The sequence below is a fragment of the Geospiza fortis genome, unplaced genomic scaffold, assembly GCF_000277835.1.
Source record: "Geospiza fortis unplaced genomic scaffold, GeoFor_1.0 scaffold412, whole genome shotgun sequence".
Lineage (NCBI taxonomy): Eukaryota > Metazoa > Chordata > Aves > Passeriformes > Thraupidae > Geospiza > Geospiza fortis.
In genome coordinates, this window is record NW_005054504.1 from 499,220 (window position 1) to 524,097 (window position 24,878).

The 24,878-nt window shown below is 53.1% G+C and overlaps 3 protein-coding genes across 3 annotated transcripts in view; all 3 read right to left on the reverse strand.

Annotated features, from left to right (window-relative positions):
* RGCC (regulator of cell cycle) overlaps positions 1 to 1,169 on the reverse strand; it is a 4,358-nt gene extending 3,189 nt beyond the window's left edge. Inside the window, exon 1 of the mRNA XM_031063426.1 lies at positions 1,141 to 1,169. The gene's annotated coding sequence lies outside the window, so the exon portion shown is untranslated. The remainder of the gene's footprint in view (positions 1 to 1,140) is intronic.
* Positions 1,170 to 1,244: 75 nt separating this feature from the next.
* On the reverse strand, positions 1,245 to 13,224 carry ARHGAP36 (Rho GTPase activating protein 36). Its single transcript, XM_031063448.1, has 11 exons — positions 13,129 to 13,224; positions 10,756 to 10,925; positions 9,025 to 9,087; positions 7,028 to 7,284; positions 6,300 to 6,495; positions 5,720 to 5,775; positions 5,412 to 5,562; positions 4,818 to 4,966; positions 4,306 to 4,476; positions 3,775 to 3,872; positions 1,245 to 2,842 (listed from the first exon to the last, which is right to left on the reverse strand). Exons 2-11 carry the CDS (start codon positions 10,868 to 10,870, stop codon positions 2,704 to 2,706), a joined length of 1,395 nt encoding a protein of 464 aa, XP_030919308.1. The 5' UTR covers positions 10,871 to 10,925; positions 13,129 to 13,224; the 3' UTR covers positions 1,245 to 2,703.
* A 717-nt stretch (positions 13,225 to 13,941) lies between these two features.
* The window catches only part of ENOX2 (ecto-NOX disulfide-thiol exchanger 2), an 18,477-nt gene continuing 7,540 nt past the window's right edge, over positions 13,942 to 24,878 (reverse strand). Inside the window, exons 7-14 of the mRNA XM_031063433.1 lie at positions 23,338 to 23,444; positions 21,128 to 21,242; positions 20,573 to 20,754; positions 19,900 to 20,007; positions 19,061 to 19,117; positions 17,983 to 18,091; positions 17,648 to 17,733; positions 13,942 to 16,336 (exon numbers count right to left, since the gene is read on the reverse strand). Coding sequence (XP_030919293.1) covers positions 16,205 to 16,336; positions 17,648 to 17,733; positions 17,983 to 18,091; positions 19,061 to 19,117; positions 19,900 to 20,007; positions 20,573 to 20,754; positions 21,128 to 21,242; positions 23,338 to 23,444 — 896 coding nt within the window. The 3' untranslated portion in view covers positions 13,942 to 16,204. The remainder of the gene's footprint in view (positions 16,337 to 17,647; positions 17,734 to 17,982; positions 18,092 to 19,060; positions 19,118 to 19,899; positions 20,008 to 20,572; positions 20,755 to 21,127; positions 21,243 to 23,337; positions 23,445 to 24,878) is intronic.

A 24,878-nucleotide genomic window follows, 5' to 3' on the forward strand; every position in this document is an offset into this window, starting at 1 on the left:
CCAAGCGGCTGCGCGGGACCGGCGGGGGAGTCCCGGGGTCACCCCCCAAACACCTCCAAAGACCTCCGATAAAACACCCCAAACACCCCCGAACAAACACCTCCGATCAAACACCCCCGAACAAACACCCCGTAAAAAACACCCCCGAATGCCCCCAAACACCCCCGATCAAACAGCCCCGAACACTCCCAACAAACTCCCCCGAACGCCCCCGCCCGGTCTCGCTCCCTCAAAGCCCGGACAGGAGGCGGAACACGGGGGTCGGGCTCAGCTCCGGGGGAACCAGGGACAGACGGCCTCAAGCTGTGCCGGGGGAAGGTCAGGTTGGATACTGGGGAAAATCCCTTCATGGACAGGGCTGTCCAGCCTGGCACAGCTGCCCAGGGCAGTGGTGGAGTGCCCGTCCCTGCAGGGATTTCAAAGCCGTGTGGATGTGGCACTTGGGGACATGAGTTGGGGTGGCCTTGGCAGTGCTGGGTGATGCTTGGACTTGGTGCTCTTGCAGGGCTTTTCCAACCTCAGCGGTTCCACAGTTCCTTCCCACAGGTTTCCCAGAGAGCTCTCAAGCCCAGAGCTCTGTGTCTGGGCCCTGCCATGGATGCTGGTCAGCAGCGTGAGGGAGACGCGGGGGTTTTAAAAAGAGGAGCTCGGGCTCTGCTTTCCTTGCTGTTGACTGTAAACCCACCCACGGATCCGAGCAGCCGGTCCCACTCCTGCAGATTCTCCCGGTTGTACCCCCACACAAGCCCTAGGCCTGGCTCTGCCCCACCGGTCTGAGGGGCTCAAGGGGCCTTTGGTGGGGCTGGAACTAAAAACCAGCCAGAATCTCCCCAACAGCAGCAACGGCCCCCAAAACCAGCAACTGCTGCCTAAACAGCAATGACCCCTCCAAACAGTGATCAGCCCCAAAACAGTGACCAGCTCCTGAGAGCCACCATCCCCCAAAAGCAGACTGCCCCAAACATTCGCCACTGCCCCAAAAGCAACCACCCCCCCCCCCCCCCAGGAAGAGACCCCCAACAGCAGCAGCCCCTCCTGTGCCAGCACTGGGGATCCGGACGGATCAGGGCAGAACCTTCCCTGGCATTTCTGAGGTGACCCCCAAGGCTTGCAGGGGCAAAGAGCCCGTGAGAACAGAACCTGGAGCAAAAGCCAGCCAGCCCCTGCAGAGCGGGTCCAGAGCAACGCCAAGGCTCCATGAATGAGATGTGCAGCTGGCCGGGCAGGGCGTTTATTTCGTGAGGCTGGAATGGAGCAGCTCCGGCCGAGTCTCGGTGCAGCCGCACGGGGGCCGGGCCAGGCCGGTGCCGGGCTGCCCTCAAGCGGAGTTTGCAGCGATATCGCATCAACGCTGCCAGGGATAAACACCCTACGGCGACTTGGACGGCTCTGTAGCAGCCAGAGAAAGCTGGTGCGTCCCAGTGAGCTCCCCGTGCCCCCCTGCCCCCGTTATGGTGCTGGGAAAGTGAAATCCAGCAGGACTTTTCCTGCAAAGAGCTGCCTCCTGTGTCAGCATCCCTGTTCCATCCTAGAATCATGGAATCACAGAATGGTTTGGGTGGGAAGGGACCTTAAAGTCCATCCAGTCCCACCCCCTGCCATGGGCAAGGACACCTTTCACTATCCCAGACTGCCCCAAGCCACATCCAACCTGGCCTTGGACACTTCCAGGGATCCAGGGGGCAGCCACAGCTGCTCTGGGCAACCTGTGCCAGTGTTTTACCGCCCTAGGAAGGAATTTGAAAGGCTGGGGGCTGCTCTTGCAGCAGGTACAATCCCACCCAGAGCAGTGGCTGGACACAATGTTGGTTTCACAGCTGACATTCAAGTGTTCCTGTGGCCTCTGGAACCTTCCACAGCCTCATGGTGTCCCAAATTTATCTGCTCCTCCAGACACAACAGCTCTGCTGCTCTATGGAGCTTATCAGCTCCCAGGGGGTCTCACCAGCTATCTCACAGCACAGGCTCCTCCTGGAAATGCTTCCCCACCCATCCCAACTGTTCTGATCTGCAGGGAAGGGACCTTTGCAAAATAAGAGCCCAGCCCTGAGCAGGGCACCTGAGAAGGTCTGGGTGCCTTCATACCAGGACTGGGTGCAGGCTGTGGTGGAATATGGAATACTGGTTGCAGAAGTACTGTTTTGTCCCCAAAAGTGCCCTGCTGTGGCTGCCCCATCCCTGGAAAAGTTCAAGGCCAGAAGGCCAGGCTGGATGGGGCTTGGAGCAGCCTGGTGCAGGGAAAGGTGTCCCTGCCTGTGTCAGAACCTCACCACCCTCATGGGGAAGAATTTCTCTGAATATCTCATGAATATCCCAGTTTCTCTCTCTGGCAGTGGGAAGCCATTCCCCTTGTCCTGTCCCTCCAGGCCCTCACAAAAGCATTTGGGTAGATGGATAAGGTCCCTCTGAGCCATCTCTTCTCCAGGCTGAGCAGTCCCAGCTCCCTCAGCCTGTCCTCCCAGGAGTGCCTGCAGGTGTAGGGATGGCGCTCCATTCCCGAGGGGCTGTGAGGAGGAGGTGGCAGGGGAGGCTGTGCTGAGGACGTGGCAGTGGCTGGACCCGCAGGGAGGTGCCAGCCTGGCAGGTGACCCCCGAGTACAGCTCTGCCCCCAGGGCACCGGCACAGGGGCTGCCCCCACAGTGAGGAAGGGCTGGGTTTTGTGGGAAAAGCTGCCTGGTTGTGTCCAGAGAGCCTGGGCAGGGCTAGATGCCAACATGCAGGTTTAGGAAGGAGACGCTGCTGTAGAGCTCCGAGCAGAGCGAGCCTCGCTCCAGGCTGTGTGTCCAGCCGGGCAGCGCGCACGGAGCCAGCTCCTCCCTGGGATCCTCACGCTCTGGGCTCCTAAGGAAGCAAAAAAGAGAGAGATGCTGTTTGCAAATGCTTCTACTGCCTACTGCACTCCCAAATGGGCTCAAGCAGTGATCCCAAAGACTGCCATCTCCAGACAGTCCCAAAAGGAATGTGAAGACAAACAAGAAGCTGTAGTGTGGATCACAGAATCCCAGGTTTGGGTTGGAAGGAACTTTGAAGAGCATCTAGTCCATGGGCACAGATACCTTCCACTAGATGGGGTTGCTCCAAGCCCCATCCAAACTGGTTTGGAAGTGGCCTGTGGTCCAGGAAAACTCTTCCCACAGGACAATTCATGTTTACTGAAGAGTCACCAGCTCTACTGAAGGCTCTTGAGCATCCCCTGCTTTCAATCATTCCCTACTTCCAACTCCAGGGAGCAAACCCCCTCCTGCATTATATGCCATGGTGGACCCAGCTCATGGGATGTGAGGTCCTTTCAGCCACCACCTTTAACCTTAGGGAAGGGCACGAGCTCCAGTTCTGAGCCTCAGTGGGACTGTCCCATCTTGCACCCAAAATGTGGAGGTATGGACTGAGCTGGTAGCCCCACACAGACACCCGGGGCAGGCAAAGACTGCAGCGAAACACGGACACCAAGGACGGATGGGGTTTGGAGAAGGCTGCTGGTGGAGCAGGAATCAGTGTGTGACACTGAGAGGCAGGAGCAGGCCAGGGGCTGGACAGGAGCTGTGTGGATACCAGAGAGAGCTCTGGAGAGCTCTGGAGAGCTCTGGAGAGAGCTGGCACAGGCTGGGGAGCAAAGAGGGAGAGCAGGGAGCTCCGAGGGATGGGAAGGATGGAGTGTGAAGGGCTTTTGCTGAGGAGCTGTGACCAGAGCGCTGTAGGAAGCAGTCTGGAGGAAGATGAGCAGGGTGTGCTGTCACTTGTCCCTGTGCCCTGAGGAGCCCTCGGGCACTTACGGCACGTCAGGGAACTTCCTGCGCAGCAGGTACTCGATGACATCGGGGTCTGTCTGGAACAGCCTCCTCAGCACGTCACACTGCATCTCTGGGGACACCTGGGGAGACACGGCCACACCACTTGTGGGGCCACTCTCGGCTGGAGGCTGAGCAGAGGCAGCCAAGGAAGGAGCCCAGGACGTGGTCACAGACCCAGCACACCCCACACACCTCCCAGGGTCTGCAGGATCTCAGCCCCTGCTTTCCCTCCACTATCCCCAGTCCTTTGGCTCCCTGCAGACCACAAAATTTGCTATAAGGCTTCCTGGGGACCTGAAATGTCACATTCCAATAGACCTGAGGGAACTCTTACTGCTGCCTGCGAGTGCCCTGTGGGAGGGTGGAGAGAGGATGGAGCCAGAGCCTTCCCAGAGGATGGGCACACACTAAGGTGTGCATCTCTGACAGGGACAAAATCCTTCCCCTGCTGCTCTTGCAAGAGTTCAGAGGGAAGGAGGGGCTGGAGGGGCTGCCCTGAGGAGCCCCACGTACCATGAACAGGGAGTGGTGGTGCTCAATCAGCCTCTGGAGCACCACGATTATGGCAGCACTGTCCTCAAAGTTCAGGGCACCAGCATCTTTCTCTCCAGGCTTCTCCTTCTGCAGGATGTTGGGACCAAAGACTGTAGCCAGGTTTGACACTGTCATTTTATTCCCAGGGATCTACAAGGAAGCACCAAAGGAACCTGTGGACTGTGGGTGTAGTGGCATGGGATGTGCCAGGATGTCCTCACCCACCCCAGGGCAGGAACACAAGGGCGAGGTGAGGGTGAGGTGTTGCTCTGGGTCCAGTTTGGTCCTCTCTGAGCTGGTGGCAGGGCCAGCACAAAGGGCTCGAGGTGCTGGAGCACACACTCATCCCATTCCCACCTTTTCCAACCACAATGATCCCGGGATTCCGTGAAGGATTTGTTTCCCCCCCCAGGCTTCAGCAGCCCCGCTCAGTTGCAGCCACAGCAGCCCGAGCACCTTTCCAGGGCAGCCCTCGGGAGCAGCAGCCTCACCTGGCGGCCCTCGGGGTCCCAGGAGCTCTCGGCGTGCTGGGCCACCTGGGCCAGGAAGCGCAGGAGGCGCAGCAGGGTGTCACTGTGGCACGGGGGCAGCAGGAACAGCAGCAGCTGCAGCGTGTCCAGCTGGGCCTGCCCCTCCAGCGCTGGGGAGAGCAGTGTTAGTGAGGGTCCCAGCCCACCAGGCACTTCCAGCCCTCCTCCACATGCTTGGGAATGAGCCCTGGTGGGAGCCAGGCTGCTGTCCCACCCTTCCTCCCATGGGATGGAGAACCCAGCAAGAGCTGTGGTGTTGTTGGATATTGCACAGCCACACAGCCAAAAATTGTCACAGAGCAGAGGGATTTTTATAGTCCAATTCAAAAGAAATCAAACAAAAGCCCCACCAAATCCACTGATTACAGTAACTGCATGTGGCAGTGCCAGGGAGCACAACACCCATCCCAGAAGCTTTGGAAAAGAAGGGTGGTGAGGAAGGATCCATTCCTGGCAGTCTCCAAAGTCAGGTTGGACAGGACTTGGAGCAACCTGACCAAGTGACCAACATAAATCCTCCTGTGGCTGTGCAGGCTCTGCTCCACAGGTACTCACTGGCTGTGCTGAGGAAGGCTCCATAGAGCTCTCTGGGAATCAGGGAATCAGGCATATCCCGGAGAAACTCTTTGAGCAGGGCAGCCACATCATGAACACTTTGATGCTCATCCAAGAAAACATCCAGCCCTCGGTCAAACTCTTCTCTCAGCTTGGAGATGGAAGAAATGGAAAGGATGAAAATCACAGTCAGTTCTAGTCTGTTTCAGACCTCTCCACACCAATGTCAGCTCTATCCATCCCCATCCACACGAGCCTCTATCCCCCACAAGGCACAGCCAGAGGATGCAGTGAATGCCTCCCTTTACCTGCTGGACTCTTTTCTTGGAGCTTCCGACACGGAAGATGCCAACAGTTTGGAGCCCTGGGGGACAGAGAGGTTAGTGCTGTGCATTCCCACTGCTCCCTGCCACCCTGGCTGCCCCTGGGAGCACCTCAGCACCGTGGTAGGGCTTCTCTTGCATGGCTTTCCCTTCTCCAGGCAGTGAGGAAAAGGAAAGGCTGTGGAGCCATGAGATTTCCTTGGGTTGCCTGTGGGAAGGGAGGAGATCCCATCCCTACAGTCACTGTGAGCAAGGGCTGGATGTGCAGCAGAGGTTGAGGCACCAGGAGATGGTCACTGACACACACAGTGACATTCCCTCCTCAGTGACATTCCCCTCTGGTGCTGCATCCAACCCAGAGGACTCTCCACAGGAGGCCTTTTGGAAGATGCCCTGCCCCAGGACTCACAGAAGCATTCAGGTTGGGAAAGACCTCTAGGACCATCGAGTCCAACCTTCGGGCGAATCCCACGGTGCCCATTAAACCTGGCCTTCCTCCCACCTTGGGGGTGGTCAGGCCAGGATGTCCTGGTGGCCACACACAGGGAGTTTTTCCAGCCCTTACCGTGCGTCTCAAGGTGAGTGCAGCACCTGTCCACAATCCGTGGCACCTGCCAGGTGATGGGGTTCAGGCTCAGCTGTTTCTTCTTGCCACGGCTCCTGCGGGGGTCCAGCTCATGGGGGTGTGAGAGCTGCAGGGCCTCCAGCAGCTCGGAGGCATTGTCACTCAGGTCCGTGATGGAATCCACGGACATGGCCCCCTGTGATGGAGCAGAGGGCATTTGCAGGTGGCAGGAATGACCCCACAGATCCATCACTGCCGTGACCTCACGGGTTTCTGGGAAAGGGCAGCATCCAGTGCCACCCCTGCCATGGGCAGGGACACCTTCCACTGTCCCAGGCTGCTCCAAGCCCCAGTGTCAACCCTGACACTGCCTGGGGTCCAGGGGCAGCCACAGCTGCTCTGGGCACCCTGTGCCAGGGCCTGCCCACCCTCATGGGGAAGAATTCTTTCCCAATATCCCATCCATCCCTGCCCTCTGCACCCTTAAATGTGCCCCTGGTAACCTCATCTCCATAAGAGCTTTGCTAGTGAGGGTCCTCCCACTCCTCACAGTCCATCTCTGAGGGGGCTGGGGACATCACCATTTCCCCAAGGACAGACTGGGACCGGCTCAGCCTGGGACACCACCCACTCAGTTAGTAAGAAAAAATCCTGGAAAATCCCATTTATTGCCAAATTCCGACGCCCCCATCCCACAGCACCACCACAGCCCATTTTGGGGACCATACCCTCCGCTGGCTCCAGGACCTCTTGTCCACAAGTGCTGGGCAAAGCGGCTCCTCTGGGCAGCCCCCGTCGGGTGCCCGGATGCAGCTGGTGCCCATTGCCAGCCTCCTGTGCCTCTGGGCCCGGAACCTCGTCACCGTGGCCTCCACCTCCAGGCAGAGGCGGCGGCTCCTGCCCACGGCCTCCTGCAGCTGCCGGCAGGCGCGGTCGTTGGCGATGACCTGGGCGAGCGGCACCCCGAAGGTGTGGGGAGAGCAGTCTGGGGGAACGCGGCAGGGAGGGAATTGCAGCGAGGGAGCTGCAGGGATGAACCCGCGTGTCCTGCCCCCAGGAGCCAGGCAATCCCCGAGGGAGCTGCTCCTCCTGGAGAGCAGGAAAGGTGTGGGGGGACCCTGGGTGCCAAAGAGCCAAGGGGGAGGGCACCCCATGGGAAACGGGGTGCTGGGGGGACAGGGAGGAGACACAGGGGCCTGCTCTCCTCTCCAGCAGTGGGCTTGTTGGAGCCCATCCCAGTTTTTCCTGGAGTTTCCTTCCTTTGACTGGCTACAGCCCCATGAAGACGCCATGGCATCTATGAAGCAACAACTTCATAAATCACCAAAAGATCCTTTCCAAATTCTAACTGTGAGAAATGGATTTGTAGAGAGTTCTCAGGGCCTAACAGAAGGCCCACACAGTATACATGTGTATGCAAACTTTGAGACAAGAAATGCTGACTTAGAAATACCATGGAATAAGACAGATATTGTTGAGAGAAAAATGGAGCTAGAAAAACTTTCAAAAGATGACCTTACAAATAAGACTAGATACTTTAGAGAAATAAAACTGTGAAAAATGCATTATATTAGGACCCACGAGGGGTAGTTTTGGATGATTGGCTTTAAGGCGTGGCAAAAAGCTGATGGGCCAAGAAACGCTCATAGTGTATTGTAATTAGGAAGTAATTGGTTTCTGATTGTGATGGCGTGAATTATAACATCTGTGCTGTCTCACCCTTCTCATGAGACTGAAAATGGAATAGAAGTTTTTAAAACACCTCTCAGCTGCCCCATCTTGAGATCAAGAAGAGAGTATTGTCCAACAAACTGGTGCCCTGTGTGAGGAGCAGATAACTCAACTAAACTGTCTGACCTGCCAGAAAGCCCCGAGGTCATTTTTGTGAGGTGTTGCTGAGACAAGCACGGATCCTGGGATCATGACTCTTGCAAGAAGAGAGAAGTTGGATTTCTGCCCTTGTCGCTGGCTCGATCAGGACAGAGATCCAAGGACTTGCCTGTTGTTCAACATCAGGTAAGCCTCAGGGAACATGTTAGGACACAAGATGTCCAATTTGCCTAGAGATACTTATAAAACCTTAAAGATCTGGTCAAATATAATTCCTGTAACGTTTCAAAATCTGAGTTAAAGGACTTACTATTATGCATTCAGAAGGGGTTTCCAGCTGCAGATGAAGCTTCTATGTTATCATTCCCTCTCTGGGAACTTTTAGGATTGAAACTATACAATGCTTTTACCACAGACACAGATCAAACAGCTACTAAGTTCCTACCAGCATGTTGTACAATGATTGATATGTTTAAACATTCTACTAAGTAAAATATGAGGCATTAATTTCAGTAGTCTCCTTGAATGGTTTTGTACTGGTGTGGGGAAGCTCATTGCCACCTGGCTGTGCTCTAGAATTCTCAGTAGCCCAGGGTTGTCACTGAGGTCCTTCAGGGGATGCTAAGATAGAACTGGAGGTAACAAGAGTGGGGCAAAATGGGCAGATAGACACATTTGTAGGTGTTCAGCTTGAAAATGCATTTCACACTGCACATACTCCACACACCTTTCTGTCCTTCCAGGCTCCATCAAGCTCGTGCCATTCCAAGAACAGCAGAACTGCTGTGATGAAGCATCCTACTGGATTCGGGTACCTCCCACCCCACCCCACCAAAAACCACCCATTCCCCCTGAGAGCAGGGACCAAAGCCCAGGTAAAAGTGAGGCTGCTCACCTCTCCTCTCCTTCGAGAAGCTCTCCAGCTTCTGCCGGATGGATTTAATGCCTTTGGAGCCTTCTAGGAGGAAAAGGGGAAGGTTCAGCACCAGCATCTTGGGGCTGGCTCAGCATAGGCTCCCTGTCCCTCTGCAGCCTCCAGCCAGGGGACACTGCAGTGACAGCCACAGCCCTGAGGGGATCCAGGAGTGCCCTGGGACACACAGTGGGCAGCAGCTGCCCAGGGACCAGCCCTGAGATGGACATCCCTGCTTGGAGAACATTCCCAGAGATGGGTACCAACCTCTGTGGGTGAAGGGGTGGAGGGACCCCATGGCTCTACACGAGCAGTGAGACCCAGAAAGGCTTTTGGGAATGTTTTACAGAGCACAGACATTAAAAGTTGTACAAAACACCATCACAAATCCCATCCTGCTCTGTAGGACTCCCACCTCACACATCCAGCAGCAGTGAACTGAGAATTCACTCACTGCCCATCCTAAATCCTTCCAGGACACATCACCCTATTCTGGCTCATACTCTTCATTCCTGAAGAATTCTCTTCCTAGGAACAGCTTATATCTACTTGTTTGGGTTATTTTGTAAGACTTAGAGGAAAGCTCTGACAGCTGGAATGAGGAACATGAGTATAGAAGCCAGCATAATTTATCCAGCAGCACACTGACCAACCAGGAAGGAAATACTGGGGTTTGGGGCTTTTTTTGGCACTGCACGAGTCCCTAGAGGAGCTGCTGCTGCAGGGTGTCACTGCAAGCTGGATTACAAACAGTCCAAAATAAAACAAAATAGAAAAGGGATCAGGATGTTTGTGGTCAAAGTCCTCCAGGGCTGCAGCCTGGAGCAACTGGGAGTTCTGGGAAGGAGAGGGGAGCTGACTCTTCATGACACCGTTTCATGGCATGAAATCTTTGGGATATTAAGTGGGAAGCCAGACTTGGGTGCCACCTCAAGCAGTTGGTGCTCAGTGTGAGGCTGGGCACTGGGAGATGCCCCATCCCTGGGAGAGGATCCCGGAGACCTGGAGCCTCCATTGTGCCCTGGGGTGCCAGGAGTGGAAGGGGGGCTGGAGAGCCCCAGGCTCCCTCTGCACCCCCAGCCCCAGACCTGGTGAGCTGGTGGCATCCCCTGCCCTGCTGGGATGCCAAAATACAGCCCAGGGCACAGGAGGCACATCAAATGGATAAGAAGTGGATTTGGGAAGGAGTCTGGGAACCACAACTCTCTGGTTTGCTGGTGGGGACACAGGCAACCCTGAGAACCCTGACAGGGCCTCTGTGCTCAGTTCCTGTGGAGCTCCTAAATTTATCCACCCTTTTATGTGCCAGTGCATTATCCACTCTCCCATGAGCCTCTTTCCAGCATCAGGACGTAGTGCTGGCCATGGATCCAAACAGCAAATCCCGTCCCACCCCAAGGGCACTCAGACAATCCCTGTGGAGACCCCGCCAAGTTGTCACATCTGGTTTGGGTTTGGGGGTTGGAGGGTCATGTTCTCACACTGCTGCAGACACACAAACCCCTCCACAGGCTGAGCAGGCCTTCAGGGCTCAGAATAAAGCAGGAATAGAATGGACCAAAATATGTCACAAATGTCTCTCCATAACCATCATCCCGGGCTGTGGTGCGGCGGTGAGCAGCATGAATGGCTCAGCCTCAGCCGCCCTTGGCAGGAGCCTCCTGTCCTTCCTCTCCCATCCTGTCCCTCCTCTCCCCTCCTCTCCCCCTGTACCTCTGTCCAGACTGAGATGCCCCACGGGCAGCCTCTCCTGCAGCTGGAACAGCGCCAGCTCCTGCAGACTGGCCCTCTCCAGCTCGGACAGGCTCTGCAGGGCCACGGGCTGCATCCCAGGGCTGGGGCCTGGCACAGGGGGCGAGCCAAAAGTCCTCTGGAAAACACACCTGTGTGAAAGGAACACATGGCAGCGACACCTGCTTTAGGAGAGAAACTGCTGGGAGCACCCCAGGGAGTCTTTGCAGGAGACATTTGTCCCTCTGTCACCTCTCCAAAGAGCCAGTGGGGCTGCAGAGCCCCAAACACATCATCTCACTTCAACCTTCCAAGCAAGGGCCTTGGAGGGACCAGGAGAAGATATTTAGAATTGATATTGGGAAGGAATTGTTTCCTGTGAGGGAGGCCCTGGCACAGGGTGCCCAGAGGAGCTGTGGTTGCTCTGTCTCTGGAAGTGTCCATGGCCAGGCTGGATGGGGCTTGGAGCAGCCTGCACTGGTGGGAAAGGTCTCTGCATGGAAGGAGATAAGCTTTAAGATCTCTCCCAAATTCTATGATTTATCTCTTTTAAATCACAAACAACTGCACGTGACCAGAGGTGCTGAGGCCCTTTACCCCAGGCACAGGCTGGACCACAGACCATGGACACACCCTGGACACCCCATCTCCTCTCCCAGAGCTTTGGGGAGCCCTCCCTGTTGTGTGCAGGCTCTGGGGGAGCCCACACAGGGACCTGGTTCCTCACACTGACCTGGCTGCCTCCAGCGGTGCCACCTCCTCCTGGTGCCACCTGTGCCACCACCCCAGCACCACCTGGCACAGTGCAAAGAGCAACAGCAGCCCCAGAGAGAAGAGAGGACTGAGGTCAGAGTACGGGCTCTGAAAAGAACCTCCCCAAAGAGGCTTAAGGCAAGAATGAAAAATAAATGCCTGGAAGTCTCAAGGGATGCAGTGAGACCCCCAGGAACGGCACAGGGCTCCTGTGTCAGTCTCTGCCCCACCCTGTAGCCCCTGAGACTGGTTCCTTCTGGCCAGGTTTAAAATCTCAGTTTCTAAAGGTTAGAAATTAGAAATTTAGAAATTAGAATTTAGAAAGTTACATAAATTAAAGAAGAAAACAAATATAAAGGAGTTGTTCAGAGTTCCCTGTAAGTGGACACTGAAAAGGGAATTCACCTACATCGAGAATCCCACACTGGTTTGGGTTGGAAGAGACCTCAAAAACCATCTCATTCCACCCCTGCCATGGCAGAGACACCTTCCACTGTCCCAGGCTGCTCCAAGCCCCATCCAGCCTGGCCTTGGGCACTGCCAGGGATCCAGGGACAGCCCCAGCTGCTCTGGGCACCTGTGCCAGGGCCTGCCCACCCTAGGAAGGAATTCCTTCCCAATATCCCATCTATCCCTGCCCTCTGTCACATTAAAGAGGCACCATGCAGGGATTTTTATAACTTCCATCCTGCTCCCCTGGGACAGCGTGGGGCAGAAACTCCTTGGCTGTCACAGATGAAAGCATCTCCACAATGCCAGGGACAGCTCTGTGCCTCTGCTGCATCGGGAGCTCCCAGCAGGGCGGGAGCAGCTCTGCTGTGCATGGATGGATGGATGGATGGTGATGGATGGACAAACCCCCAGAGTTTGCAGGGAATTACCTTTGTGCAGGTGAAGCCCCACAATCCAGCAGAGCTCACGGCCACATCCCCAGCCTGAGCAGAGCCCTGGGGGATGCGGCCGCCATGGGGTGAGGAGGAGGAGGAACCCCAGTCAGAGAGGGAGCAGCAGAGGGAAGGCAGGAAGAGAAGGCAGGAAGGAGAAGGCAGGAAGGATGATGGAAAGGAAGCTGCTGCTTATCTGCCCAAGCGCAGGCGCCCCTCGAGGAGCCCTGTGATGTGCCACCACCACTGGTACTGCCAAAACTCACCCTCCAGGGGTTAACCCCAAACACCTGTCCTGCTTCTCACCCCAGGTGTGGATTTATATCCCTGGGAAGAGCTGAGATGGGGACCAGCACCTCCAAGCCAGAGGCACAAGAGCAGCGTGGGTGTCCCTGCAGGGGACAGGGATCAGTGATCCCTGTGAATCCCATGGGACAGGAGAGCTCACTCAGCCTGGACAGGCACCAGGCTCCCCATAAGGAAAGAAATGCTGGCCCACAGTGGGGGCAGAGGCAGAGCCCCACAAAAATCCTCCTTTGGAGGGGATGCCAGAGCAGGAATCTCTCTAACTCAAAAACAGAACTGGTGCTTATTTCAGGAAATCTCATGGGGAAAGCTCAGTGCAGCTGCCCCCTCCATTCCCAAGGAGCAGTGGCTGCTCCCCCAGTCTCAGCTGCAGTTTCTCTCTTCCCAGCTGGAACAAAGGGCCCACATTTACCTTGCCTGTGTGCTCCTGCAGCAGCACCAGCAGCTCCTGGAGCTCTCGGCTCTTCCTTTGGGACAATGACTTTCACAGCAGCATCTCCTCAAAGGCTCCAGGGGCCCTTCCAGCCCACAGGCGGGAGGAGAAGTGGGGAAGTGATGGAAAGGAGCTGCCACAGCCGAGGGGAGGAGAGAGGGGATGAGAATGTGAATTTTCTGCCAAAGAAATGAGAGCCAGAAACAGCGTGTGGAGAGAGGGCAGGGCTGGATGGAAGGAACTGCTCTTCCCACGCTGGACACGGAGCCTTGGCAGGGATTGCTCATTGCTCAATCCCCTCCATCCTCAGCTTTCCCCGCTCCCATCCATGGGCAACCAGGACACCCCCAAAGCATCAGCTGTGCTGCCAGGTGAAACCTGAACTGGGAACATGCTGCCTGGGCTGGTTGGGGAGGGCCAGTGGATGATTCCCACCTCAGCTCTCCGTGCAGACCTTCCTGGCGCTCCACCAGGGCATCTTCCCTGTGACAGTGTCTGGCAGGGTCTGGCACAGGCTGGGCACATGGATGCTCTCCAGATCCAGGGTCCCTGCAGAGCTCTGCTGTTGAGGAGCTCACAGACCTCATGGGGTGGATCTACAGCTCAGGTTGTTCCCAGAGGGTTACAGACCTTGGAGAGCCTCCCAAACCTCTATCAACACCCAAAATTGGCACTTCCTTGCCAATTAACGCACTCCTTGCCGTGAGCCCTTCGGGGGCCACAGCTGGGCTCCTGGCCCATGATCATGGAATGGTTTGGGTTGGAACAACAAAGAAAGCAGCAGGCCCAAGATTTGCCCATAAAAAATGTTTATTCCTTAAAAATACAGCATTCATCTGCAGGGACACAACTATTCAGAGCATTTTTTAAAAGGGGTTTTATCTGCTCCCAGTGTCGCAAGCGCTCAGTGTTGGGAGCAGGGAGAGCAACAGTCCACGTGGGAACAGTCTGGTCCCAAGGGAAGAGCTCTGTCACCCATCCCTGGATGTCACCTCAGCAGCCCATCTGCAGGATGGATTTCTCCTGGGAGAAACCTCAGCCCCTCTGGAAAGGCCCTGGGACAGGGGAAGCAGCAGGACCCTGGGGTGCTCTAGCCCTGAATCACTTTCACAGCACCAGCCATTGCCCCACAGGTCCTGGCTCCTCTCCCTTCTGCTGCCCCATGGAACAACCTGCCTGGTCTCTCCAACCGCCCCAGCCCCCTCAGACCCCCAGGAGGTGGCTCTGGCTGCCCACGGTGCCCTGGCCCCATCCCAGCTCCCACCCTGCAGCCAACAGAGGCTGGGACCCAGCCAGTCCCCACCGAGCCCACGCCTTCCCTGCCTCCGGGTGCTCCAGCCACGGCTGCTCTCAGGGCTCTGCAACTGTCCTGACTCCTGAAGTTTCTTCCTTCCTTTTCCCAAGGAGAGCTCTCACTGAGGACACACCACCCTGCTCTCTCTCCACCTGGCTGACCCCAAGGGACAGGTGGCACAGGTGCCACATTCCCACCTAGCACAGCAGGGGTGTCTCCCCTGAGACCAGCCTGGCTCCCCCAGTGCCTGGGGAGAACTGGTGCCAGGCTCTGCCAGGGGGAACAACAACGAGGAGGATGATTCATTGGAGCTGGAGGATAAAGGTGCAGGAAGAAATACAAGGGATCTGGAGAGACCTCAGAGCCTTGGGGTGAGTGGGAAAGGGAGCAGGAGCACAGGAAGTGCTCCCCTCTGTCCTTCCTATTGCAGGGAATGGTGAGGGGAGAAACAGAGCCAGGAGGTCAATAGCTGGCTCCAAGCCTGGCTTCACCAGTGGAATTCTAGAGTTTTGGATGAGGAATTGGTTCACACACCATCAGGTCTCTGTGCCAGGTACACAGAACACACCAGAAATGTCTCTGTACTCACCTGGGCACTACCCTGGCCATGGCACAGGGTGGAGAAGCACCGAGGAAGATGACACCAGGGTTGGGAAATACCTGAGAACAGGAACATATGAACTGGGGCTTCTCCCCCAAAGTGAGGTGGGATCAATAGCCCAAGTGAAGGGCACCAACACCTGGGGCGTGGGGAACAAAGAGGAGAGGCTGGAGCTGTGCCAGCTGCCGTGCTGGGAGCACATGGGGATGTCTAGCAGAACAGGAATACTGCACGGGGTGCCTGAGAGCTCTGCAGGTGACGCCAGGCTGGGAATGTGAGGCTGCTGCGGGCAGGAGGATCCAGAGGGCTCCAGGCAGGCTGGGATGGGCTGAGCTGTGCTAGCCTGCACCTCTGCACAGCTGGGCAAGGGCATGGCATGCACTGGGAACATGAAGAACAGGGCTAGCAAGGATCAGGAGCAGAGGAGTCTGTGCTACTTGAGCTTGGTCTCCAAAGCAAAGTAGGTGAAGGAACTGAGTGGTAAAAATCACCAAAAGTCAGGCTGATGTTGCTCTTCTCCACCCACATCCCCTGAAAATTAAACACCCTTCCCATGTGGAAGATTCTGTACAGACTGACCCAGAGCATGAGTGGCACTGCCAGAATCCCCCTCAGCCCCCACACCTCAGCTTAACTGCTAACAGAGAGAACAGCAAAAAAAGAAACAATTCCTTGGCTCAGAGGCCCCTGACACATCTAAATCTTCTCTTTAAACATACCTTGGTTTTTACTAATAGAAATATCCAAAAAATGCCTTTTTTTTTCCCCTTTTGGTGATCTAGAAACCAGAAGATGCCCCTTTGTTGTTGCTTCAGGACAGTCTGTGGCTGTTCCTAGCAGAAGGAAGGTAGAGGAGGAGGAATTTGGGCACACAAGCACATACAACATTGGCAGAACACAGAGTCAACAAGCTGTGCTTCAAAGGGTCAGGCAGGAGCTTTTTTCCCCAAACATATTGAACAGCACTTGCCCAATAACAAATAACTGATCAAAGCAGCTGCAGAACTTGGAAGTTCTTCCCGTGCTGCTCTGGACTTGGTTTCACTTTTACACTTTGTACCCCGAGGCCGTGGTGTGAGGGAATCATCAGGAACAGAGGAAAGAGCATCCCAGGTTTTCTCAGCATCCATATCCCACTGTTTCCAGCGTTAAGTCAAAGCTCAAGTCATTTTCAACCCATCAAAGCCACAAAACTTCCACCTCTTCTCCAGGCTGGCCCCAACCCCACTCAGCTCCTGCCGGAACGTGTTCTGCAGTCGTGTCATGAGCACTTCCACCTCCGCCGTGCAGATCTGGGGGAACACAAGGAAAACAGCACTGAAAGGGAAGATGGAAGCCCTGATGGCTGCTGATAATTCAAACTCAAACAGTTACATGGCTGAAGCTCATCCAGGCTTTCCCTGAACTCCTGGGGATAATGCTGGGACACCAGGAGCTGTGACAAGAGCTAAGACTGGGGTTACACCACTGCACAGAAGGACCCTGAGGTGAGCCCAAGGTCCTGCCAAGCCACGCTCAGGGCTACAGGCAACTTCTGAAGGGCTCTTCCATGGCTCCAAACCACCTTGGATCTTAATTCTTGTGCTCTCTGCTGATCTTCTTGGTGAGAATGATGGACAGGGAACAGGGGAAAGATATTCCCCTTCCTTTCCTGTTGGCAGCTTCAAGAAATCAGGTTGTACTTCCAAGTACTCCCCCTCCTCCTGCCTCACCTCAGGCCCAAATATCTGCTCAGGGTTAAAAATAACATCCCAAACTAATCTGAGCTCCTGCAAGAGTCAAGGAGGAGACAGAAGAGCTCAGAAGGAACACAAAGGACAATGGAAATAGCTCTAAGTGTGAGTGAACACGAGGAGACTGATGCCATAGCACAGGTTAAATAAAGGTGGGCTCTGCACAGGGGTTCTCCCAAGCAGAAGCTCACAGAAGCCCTTCTCTGCACTGTGGATACCAAAGAGGAAGTTCCAGAAAGCAGCTGAGTGCTATGATGGCAGTTCTATAGGAGTTCCAAACCAAAATAAAGGGAGCTGGTGGCCCCACACACAAATTTCAAGCTAGAATGAGGAGATAAAATTATTAACTCTGTCTTTATAAGGCTGGAGTGAGCAAGGCCAAGGAGCCATGTTTTCTTAGGAAAGGGTAAACTAAACACTCATTTTTATACACAAGCAGCTGGGTAAGTTCCAATCCAAAGACAGAATTCCCATGACTGTGGGGCCTCCTGTCCCAGGGGCTCTTTAAGGAAGACAGCTGGAGACCGGGATAGAGGACAATGAGATGTAATTCCTTCCCAAAGGAATGAGATGTAATTTCTTCCAGAAGCCTCTGCACATTTACTCCGAAAAGTAGCACAAAGCCAGCGGGACATGGGACTGCTTGGGGGTGTAGTTAGTGGTGAACCCCAAAGCTGGGCTGCTTTGGGCAACCTGGAATAGTGCAAGTGTCCCTGCCAGGGCATGGAACTGGATGGGCTTTGAGGTCCCTCCCAACACAAACCATCCTATCATCCTGAAATTCACCCCATCCCCCATTCTCTTCCAGCAGATTTCTGCAGGGAGCAGAGCCCAGGCCTCAGCGTCCAGGCCAGGCTGTCCCACACCCACCTTGCTGTCCAGGCGCTGCAGGTAGGAGCAGATGTACTCAATGCTGGCTCCAAACGGATGCACATGGAGAAACGTTGAAATTATCCCTGGGGAAAGGAACACCACAAAGGTCATTGTCACGAGACAAAAGCCAGCTGGGAACACCAGCCCTGTGCCCCTGCAGGCAGCCACACCCTGACCCCAGCAGAGCTCAAGGTTTTCCTCAGTTCCAGGACTCCCACCTCCCTTGGGATAACCAAAGGAGGCAGAGGTGGGCAGAAGGAGTGCAAGGTCACCTTGAAGCAGGTCTCCCCAGCTCAGGTCTCTGGAATCACCACCGAGCCAGCAGAACTCACCAACTAAGAGAACTTCTCGTTCAGATTTCACAGGGCTGTTGCTCAAGGTCTTCTCCACTGGACATTCTTTCTCCTGGCTGCAGGCACAAACTCTGGACATGCTGCTCTCCTGCAAAAGCCACAGGACACGTTCCAGACAACCTGGCACACCAGGGACTGGCTTGGGCAGGCTCCACAGAGCATGCAGGGGTGTTTTCCTGGTTTTCTGAGTCACTGCATCCATCACTGCTGCATCTGAAGTTTATTTTCAGAAATGCTCCCAACAAAGCACAGCTGTGTCCATGGTGCTGGGCGTCATCCACCAAGTGAGATGAAAAGGTCACAAAGTTCAGCAGATGCCACCACACACCCTGCACCAGCCCTGCTCCCTGACATGACACATGCTCCACAAGAGCCTTGCTTTAAACAACAGAATACAAACCAGACCATGGCCTTGCCAAGACTGATTAAGCTGCAGAGGTTTATTTTTCAAATTTGCCCACATTGACACAAATGGGATTAATCAAGTGCCATGGGGCTGCACAGGGCTTAGGATCAGACTGTCCCTGACTTGAGTTTGTGGTACTGAATTAAAACAGAATTGAGCATAATTTATTATCCCTGACATAAACACAACAATGCAAAGACGGTGGCTGCGCTAAAAGCAGAACTTGCTTTTATTCCCTAGTTTTATGTGGAATTCCAGTGGCCTGAGAGCTGTGGACAGCTATAATTGGGAAGAGTTTCCAGTGACCACTGAGATGGGCTGGAGGGAGGCCAGTGACCAAGATAGAACTGAACAGTCCTCTGGGTTTGCTCAAATTCTTACACCAGTGCAGTTCTCAGCTCACAGGGCTGAGGCTGTGCCCAAATGGCCTGAGCTTCCACATTTGCTTCTAGAGGAGAAAGAGCAGCTCTGCCCTGTGGAAGCTGATCCAGGGACTGCAGCCCAGCAGCTACGCTGCAAACCCACAGCCTGCCTGCTCTTGAAGATCATAGAATCGTGGGATGGGTTGGGCTGGAAGGGACCTTAAAGCCCACCCTGTTCCACCCCCAGGGACACCTTCCACTATCCCAGAGCAGCAGCTCTTGGACTTACATTCCCTTGGCAGTCAGCTGCATCTCCCTCCTTGTCCTCTTCATCTGCCATGCTCTGCTATATATGGGCAAAGAAAGGAAAGATTACTGATGATAATCTGTTATTTTTGTTTCGAAGATCCTGCTCTGATCATTACTGGAATACACAAAACCATGTTTAGTTAGTAGAAAGGCATTATCTTCCCTGGCTCCTGGCACAAAAAAGTGGGACTACAGATGGAAAATGAGATAAACCCAGTATCTGGCTCTGTGGGCCAAGGGGGAAGTGCTGCCTCATGCTTCTTTTGTAATTGTGCCCATGCTATAGAGGAAAGAACCCAGCAAGTATAGAGTCAAATCCACAATCAAATCAGAGGGGATCAAACCTGAGAAGCAGCACTATGGATTTCTGTTTGGAATACTGCATGGATTTTTGTTTGGAATAAACTCAGCAAGAATAAAAATATTAAAACACTCACAAAAATTTCCAGTTCCAAAGTGTTTTATGGAGGGCAGATCAAAACATGCTCCTAAACCACAGTTGTAAATATCAGTGTCTGATAACTGAGACCTTTGTTCTTGTCTTTTAAAAGCTCAAGCTGCAGAAAACCCCATCCCAGCTGTGATGCCACTGTACACTGTTCAGTGGCAGTCCTATTCTATTTATACAGTTGCTGAGATTGTCTCACAGGTACATGAAGCAACTGCAGGTCCATTCCTGACAGACATCCTGCAATTTGACAAGTAATTTTTCCTCACTTTCCAAGGACAACTGCTCAAAACCAGGGCTGGGCATTCTCACCAGGATGTCCTTCACCACAAAGGTGAGAACTGCACAAGGAAGACCTGCATGGCACATACCTGCTCCTTCAGGTTTTCTAGTAATGTTTCTATTTTAAGTTTGTCTTCTTTCACTTTTTCCAACTCAGCTTCTCTCTTTTTGTACTCCTCTTGGACTTTCAAAAGATGCTGGAAGAAAAAAGATAAACTCTTAACCTGCCTTCCACCTTCTCAACCTGCCTTCTACCAACTATTGTTCAAAGACCATAAAATTTAGAAGGGCTTTTCCAAGAAGACCAGACAGATCACATCCAGAACCACTACAAGATGAAATATAAAAGAAGGATCCACCTTAGAAACACCTTTGCCTATTAGCATAGAAAAAACCACATTTGTGTAAACATGGAGCATTAATTCCATCCCCAATGGATGGGATTTCCCATTTCCCAACTCAGCTGGTTATGGACAGGTCCAAGTACCAAGACTTGGTACTTTGGAAATCAGAGTAAAGAGCACACAAGGAATCCTACAACTATGGATTGCTTCCATGGGACTTATCAGCTCATCCACAATCCCTGGTATCAATATTTTCTTTGGGTTTTTTTAGCAACACTGGACACAACAAAGTTGCTCCCCCCTGCCAGATTGCATCCTGCTAAAATCCTGCTAAAATGTTTTCCCAAGTGTTTCTGCCACCCATCCCAGCCTCTTTCCCCTGCAGCACAGCCCCAGCTATGAAAAATTCCAGGCCCACCTTCTGCATGCCCTGCAGAGCCTGCTGGAGGAGCTTCATCTGCTGCTCCTTGGTGGTGTCCTCATCCCTGGAGGCCTTGCCCTGCTCCTGCTTGAGCAGCTCCACCTCGTTGCGATAGGCGTCCAGCTGCCAGCGCAGGCTGTCGTTCTCCTCCTTCAGCGCCTCCACCTGTGACACCAGCGCTGGGGACAGCACAGCCATCAAACCATGCACAGCAAGGAACCCCTGGCTGCTCTCCCCACCCGGCACACGGGCTCAGCTGCTCGGGTTACAAATCCCGAGCACACAAAGGAATGGCTCCAGCTGCTTGGGATATCACAGGGCTGGAGCCCCTCTGCTCTGCAGCCAGGCTGGGAGAGCTGGGGCTGTCCAGCCTGGAGAAGAGAACAATCCAGGGAGACCTCAGAGGGTCTTCCAGGGCCTAAAGGGGCTCAAGAGAGCCGGAGAGGGACTTTGGACAAAGAATGGAGTAACAGGACAAGGGGAATGGCTTCCCACTGCCAGAAAGAAACCACTGAAGAGAAGCACATTATGAGCTGTAAAAAGGGATTTTACCTGACTCTTCTGTTTCTTTCATCTCTGATGGATCTTCTATTTCTTCATCAGACATTTCCATCTCCTCCTCTCTCCGAATGCCCATCAGCTCATCATTGTGGATGTTACGGATCTCCTGGGGTTCAGAAGCAGAGAGGGTTTCAATACAGATTTCGAGGAACAGGTTGGCTGACTGAAAAGTTCCTGAAATCTAGATCTGCAAAAAACAACTCCAGGATATGACTTAAAAACTGGCACAGATTATTAGATCAAGGGCAATATCCAGCACAAGTCACTCTGGCAGAGCTACTGGGATTACAGACCCTTCCATCTCCCTTCTGCTCTTGTGATGAGGCAGCTCAGCCTTGCTGTGCAAACCATGAGGAACTGGAGTCAGCCCTAATTCTCTGGAGCCAAAAGTCTCAACCTGAGCTGGGACAGAGCAAACCAAGCTACAGTTGCACCTTTGCAGGGACCTCCTCAGGGTGACCCCAAAAGGCTGAGAGACTCTTTAGCCAGCATCTGATATCTACAATGAGGTAAGAGACATTTTAAATTTCACCTAAAAATGTACCATATACTAGCAGCATTTTTATAAATATATAAGTATCTGCCAAAATCTGTATCAAAAAGCTGCATCTTGTGGCTTCCACCTTCCTTTAAGAGCAGTCCCTAAGCTGGGGGAGAGCAGAAGCTGAGCCTGGCAGCTGAAGTGCTCCTGAAAGAAGCCTCACCAGTGGTCTCACAGTCTCCTCCTATTGGGAGAACTTACCTTGGAACAAAAGACAGCTCCGACTGGAGAGAGAGCTCCCACCCCAGCCACAGCCAGTGATCAGAAGGCAGGGAAGAACGGGAGCACTGGGCTCAGAGTGAATCTGAATCAGCACTTGGCTTCTCAGGTGCAAAAGAAACCTTGGCTCCTCTTTGAGCTGCTACAAAGGTTTGACTCACTGGGATCTGGAAAGTCCCATAGGTACAGTCTCATGGGGAGATCACACCTGGAAACTTCCCAGGACAACGTGGGCATTCAGTGCTCAAGCATGGTGGAGGATTAACCATCTGCTTGGTAGCAGCAGGGCCCTGGCTGGGTCTGATCCAGAGCCTTCCCAGGCTGCAGCTTTGCAGGAAGGTGGCCTGGACACCCCAGTCCACAAGGATCACAGGCTTGGACACCCTAGTCCACAGGGATCACAGGCCAGGATACCTCCAGCCCAAGGGGATCCCAGGCCTGCACATCCCTGGCCTGTGGTGCTCATGGATCAGCAGCCTCTCAGCTTTGCTGAGATTCACTCTGGATGTTAAATAACCTTAAAGGTGAAAGACACCTCCTGGCTTTGCTGGGATAGACTTGCTTTCCAAGTTTGTAGTAAGGAACTCAATATCCCAGACAAATCCAGAACCACAGGAAGATTTACACTAGGGGTAAGCAATGACAGCCAAAGGGAACAGGACAGGGTGGAGGAGTGGGATAAAACCTCATGAGAATCAACAAGGCCAAGTGCAAGGCCCTGCACCCCCAAGGTGGCACTGGCAGCATGGATCTCATCACAGCCTCCAGGACAAACATCTCCCCACCCATCACCTTCCAATGGACACCCCTTCTTTACCTTGGCTTCCTTATTTCTGGCATTCTGCCTGACTCTCTTATCTGATTTTATAAAATCTTACTTAACTAAGAACTACTCTTCCTCCTGCAGGAAGAGCAGTGGGAGTGACAAGCATTATTCCATCAGTTCCTTTCTGATCACCATTTTTAAACCATACATTTCATCATGTCACTTCACGGGGTAAATACACAAACATGAGAACATCCTCCCTCAAGCTTTCCAGGCTGTTCATCTGCAATTATTTCCACCTCAAGGTGGAAATATCACATAAAATGTGATAAAAGATTCTGACAACACTTAAGAGTTGCTGGTTTTTTAAATCTCTCTAGAAATCCTTCTTGCTTTAATATAAAATCATCAGAAAAATCAACATTGATCATCAGTATTATGACTATTATTGTGCACAACTTCCATCAGCAGACAGGTCTTGATGTATTGCTACTGGTGACACAAATACCAAGAGAAAATTTATTACCTGTACCACAAGAGCCTCCTGAGTGATTCCCACCTCACACTGTGAAGGAAGGTGTTGTTATCCATGCGAGCATCGCGCAAACTGAACATCAACATCCTGACAAGCAAGAGACCGTGCTGGAGGATCTAACACAAGAAAAGATTACCAACCTCTGCTTGTTTGCACCACACGCTGATGTTCTTACGCTGAGCTTTCGTGAAATGGTCCCAAGCCTTTTGTTTGGAGGCAGAATGGTACACGGCCACTATCTGCTCGACTGGAGTGGCAAATCAGCAGCAAATCGGGCCCGAATAGCATCCAGAGAGGGCGAACAAGAGGAGTAAAGGAGTAAAAAAGTGGAATCAGGCAGGTGGTTTGGCTCCCCTTTTCTCATAACACTGCACTGTGCTGATGCTACACTCAGGGAGGGGGCTCAGTGTCTGGAAAGAGCCTTGTGGGCTTCACCAGGCCAGTGCCAAACGCTCACAGAGCAACGACCAACTGGGGCATGGGCTCTGCTCTCAGCTGGGAAAAAGGCAGGACATGTGGAAAAAAAAGGCAGCACAGGTGCTGAAAAATATCCAAATATGCTGTGTGAGGCTGGCTGGGAGTGTAAGTTCAGAGGGGCAGGACTCACCTCTGAAATGGGGCGATGAGCTACAACCATGAGTTGGCCTTTGGACAGTGAGCTACAGGAACACGACCAGGACCAAAGCAAAGGCACCAGCCATCAACTATTCTGGGTTCTGGGATTTATTCCTCCTGCTTCTCTAGAAAATTTAGAGGATTTGGAATACACAAAGTGTTTCTCCTTGGCTGAGAGCTCACCCACAGCACAGAGCACATCCACTTGATTTTTTCTATGCTTGTGATGCAATACCCATAATTCTCATAAAATAAACACATCTCCCTGCTCGTTAGAGTAACCTAAGAGTGGCTGAGATCTCAGTCTTGGTTTCAGAGGGTGGAGATACACACTAGTCTCTACTACTACTTACTCTGCAGTGCTCATTGTAAGTCCCTCTGGACCGTGTGCCCGTAGTTTTTACCATTAACAGAATTTAAAGGAAAATAATAATTTTTTAAAAAACAAGTAACAGCTAAAATTACTATATACAAAACCAAAAGTTAAGAATGTTCAAAAGCTAGGCAAGGGGCTCAAAGAAAATTAGTACAATTGTGGAGAAGGTACTTGAAATGAAGTAAAAATATTCAGATTACTAAAGCAAGGATGTGTAAGTGGCAATGAATGGTCTGAGAAACTATTACAAATCACATCCTGGAATTAATACAGTCCATGACTCTTCCTTGATTTCCTGGTTTTATTAAGTACTGGGATTTGAAAGACCCAGGGTCTGCAACAGGGTGTTGGAAGCACTCTGCTGCTCCTACCTTTTGCGAACAAATCCTGCACACTTCGCTGAGGCACCAGATTCCCAGGAACTTACCTTGTTTGTGCACAGGAGGGGTTGAAAAGATGACAGAACTAGTAACAAGACGATAATTAAGAGGAAACAAATTCAGAATTCATTCTCTCCTCCCCCCAGATGTGGACTCTTACTCCAGTAAAAAGTACCACAAGATATTTTTGCCAGGTTAGTGCCATGTGATTCCAAATCAGCCAGAGTTGCACTGAAGCGACTGCCACTTCTTTTCCCAGAGCCCTTTTAGCGGGGCCTCTCCAGACTCTGGAAATTAAGAGTCTTCCCTA

Bases quoted from the DNA above. Each gene is read 5' to 3' on its own strand.
- ARHGAP36 (XM_031063448.1), bottom strand. From the start codon at position 10,870: ATGCAGCCCGTGGCCCTGCAGAGCCTGTCCGAGCTGGAGAGGGCCAGT. The intron at 5,563-5,719 runs GTAAAGGGAGGC...TCCATCTCCAAG, and splicing joins CCAAGAAAAGAGTCCAGCAG to CTGAGAGAAGAGTTTGACCG. The intron at 3,873-4,305 runs GTACGTGGGGCT...GTGTCTCCCCAG, and splicing joins ACCACCACTCCCTGTTCATG to GTGTCCCCAGAGATGCAGTG.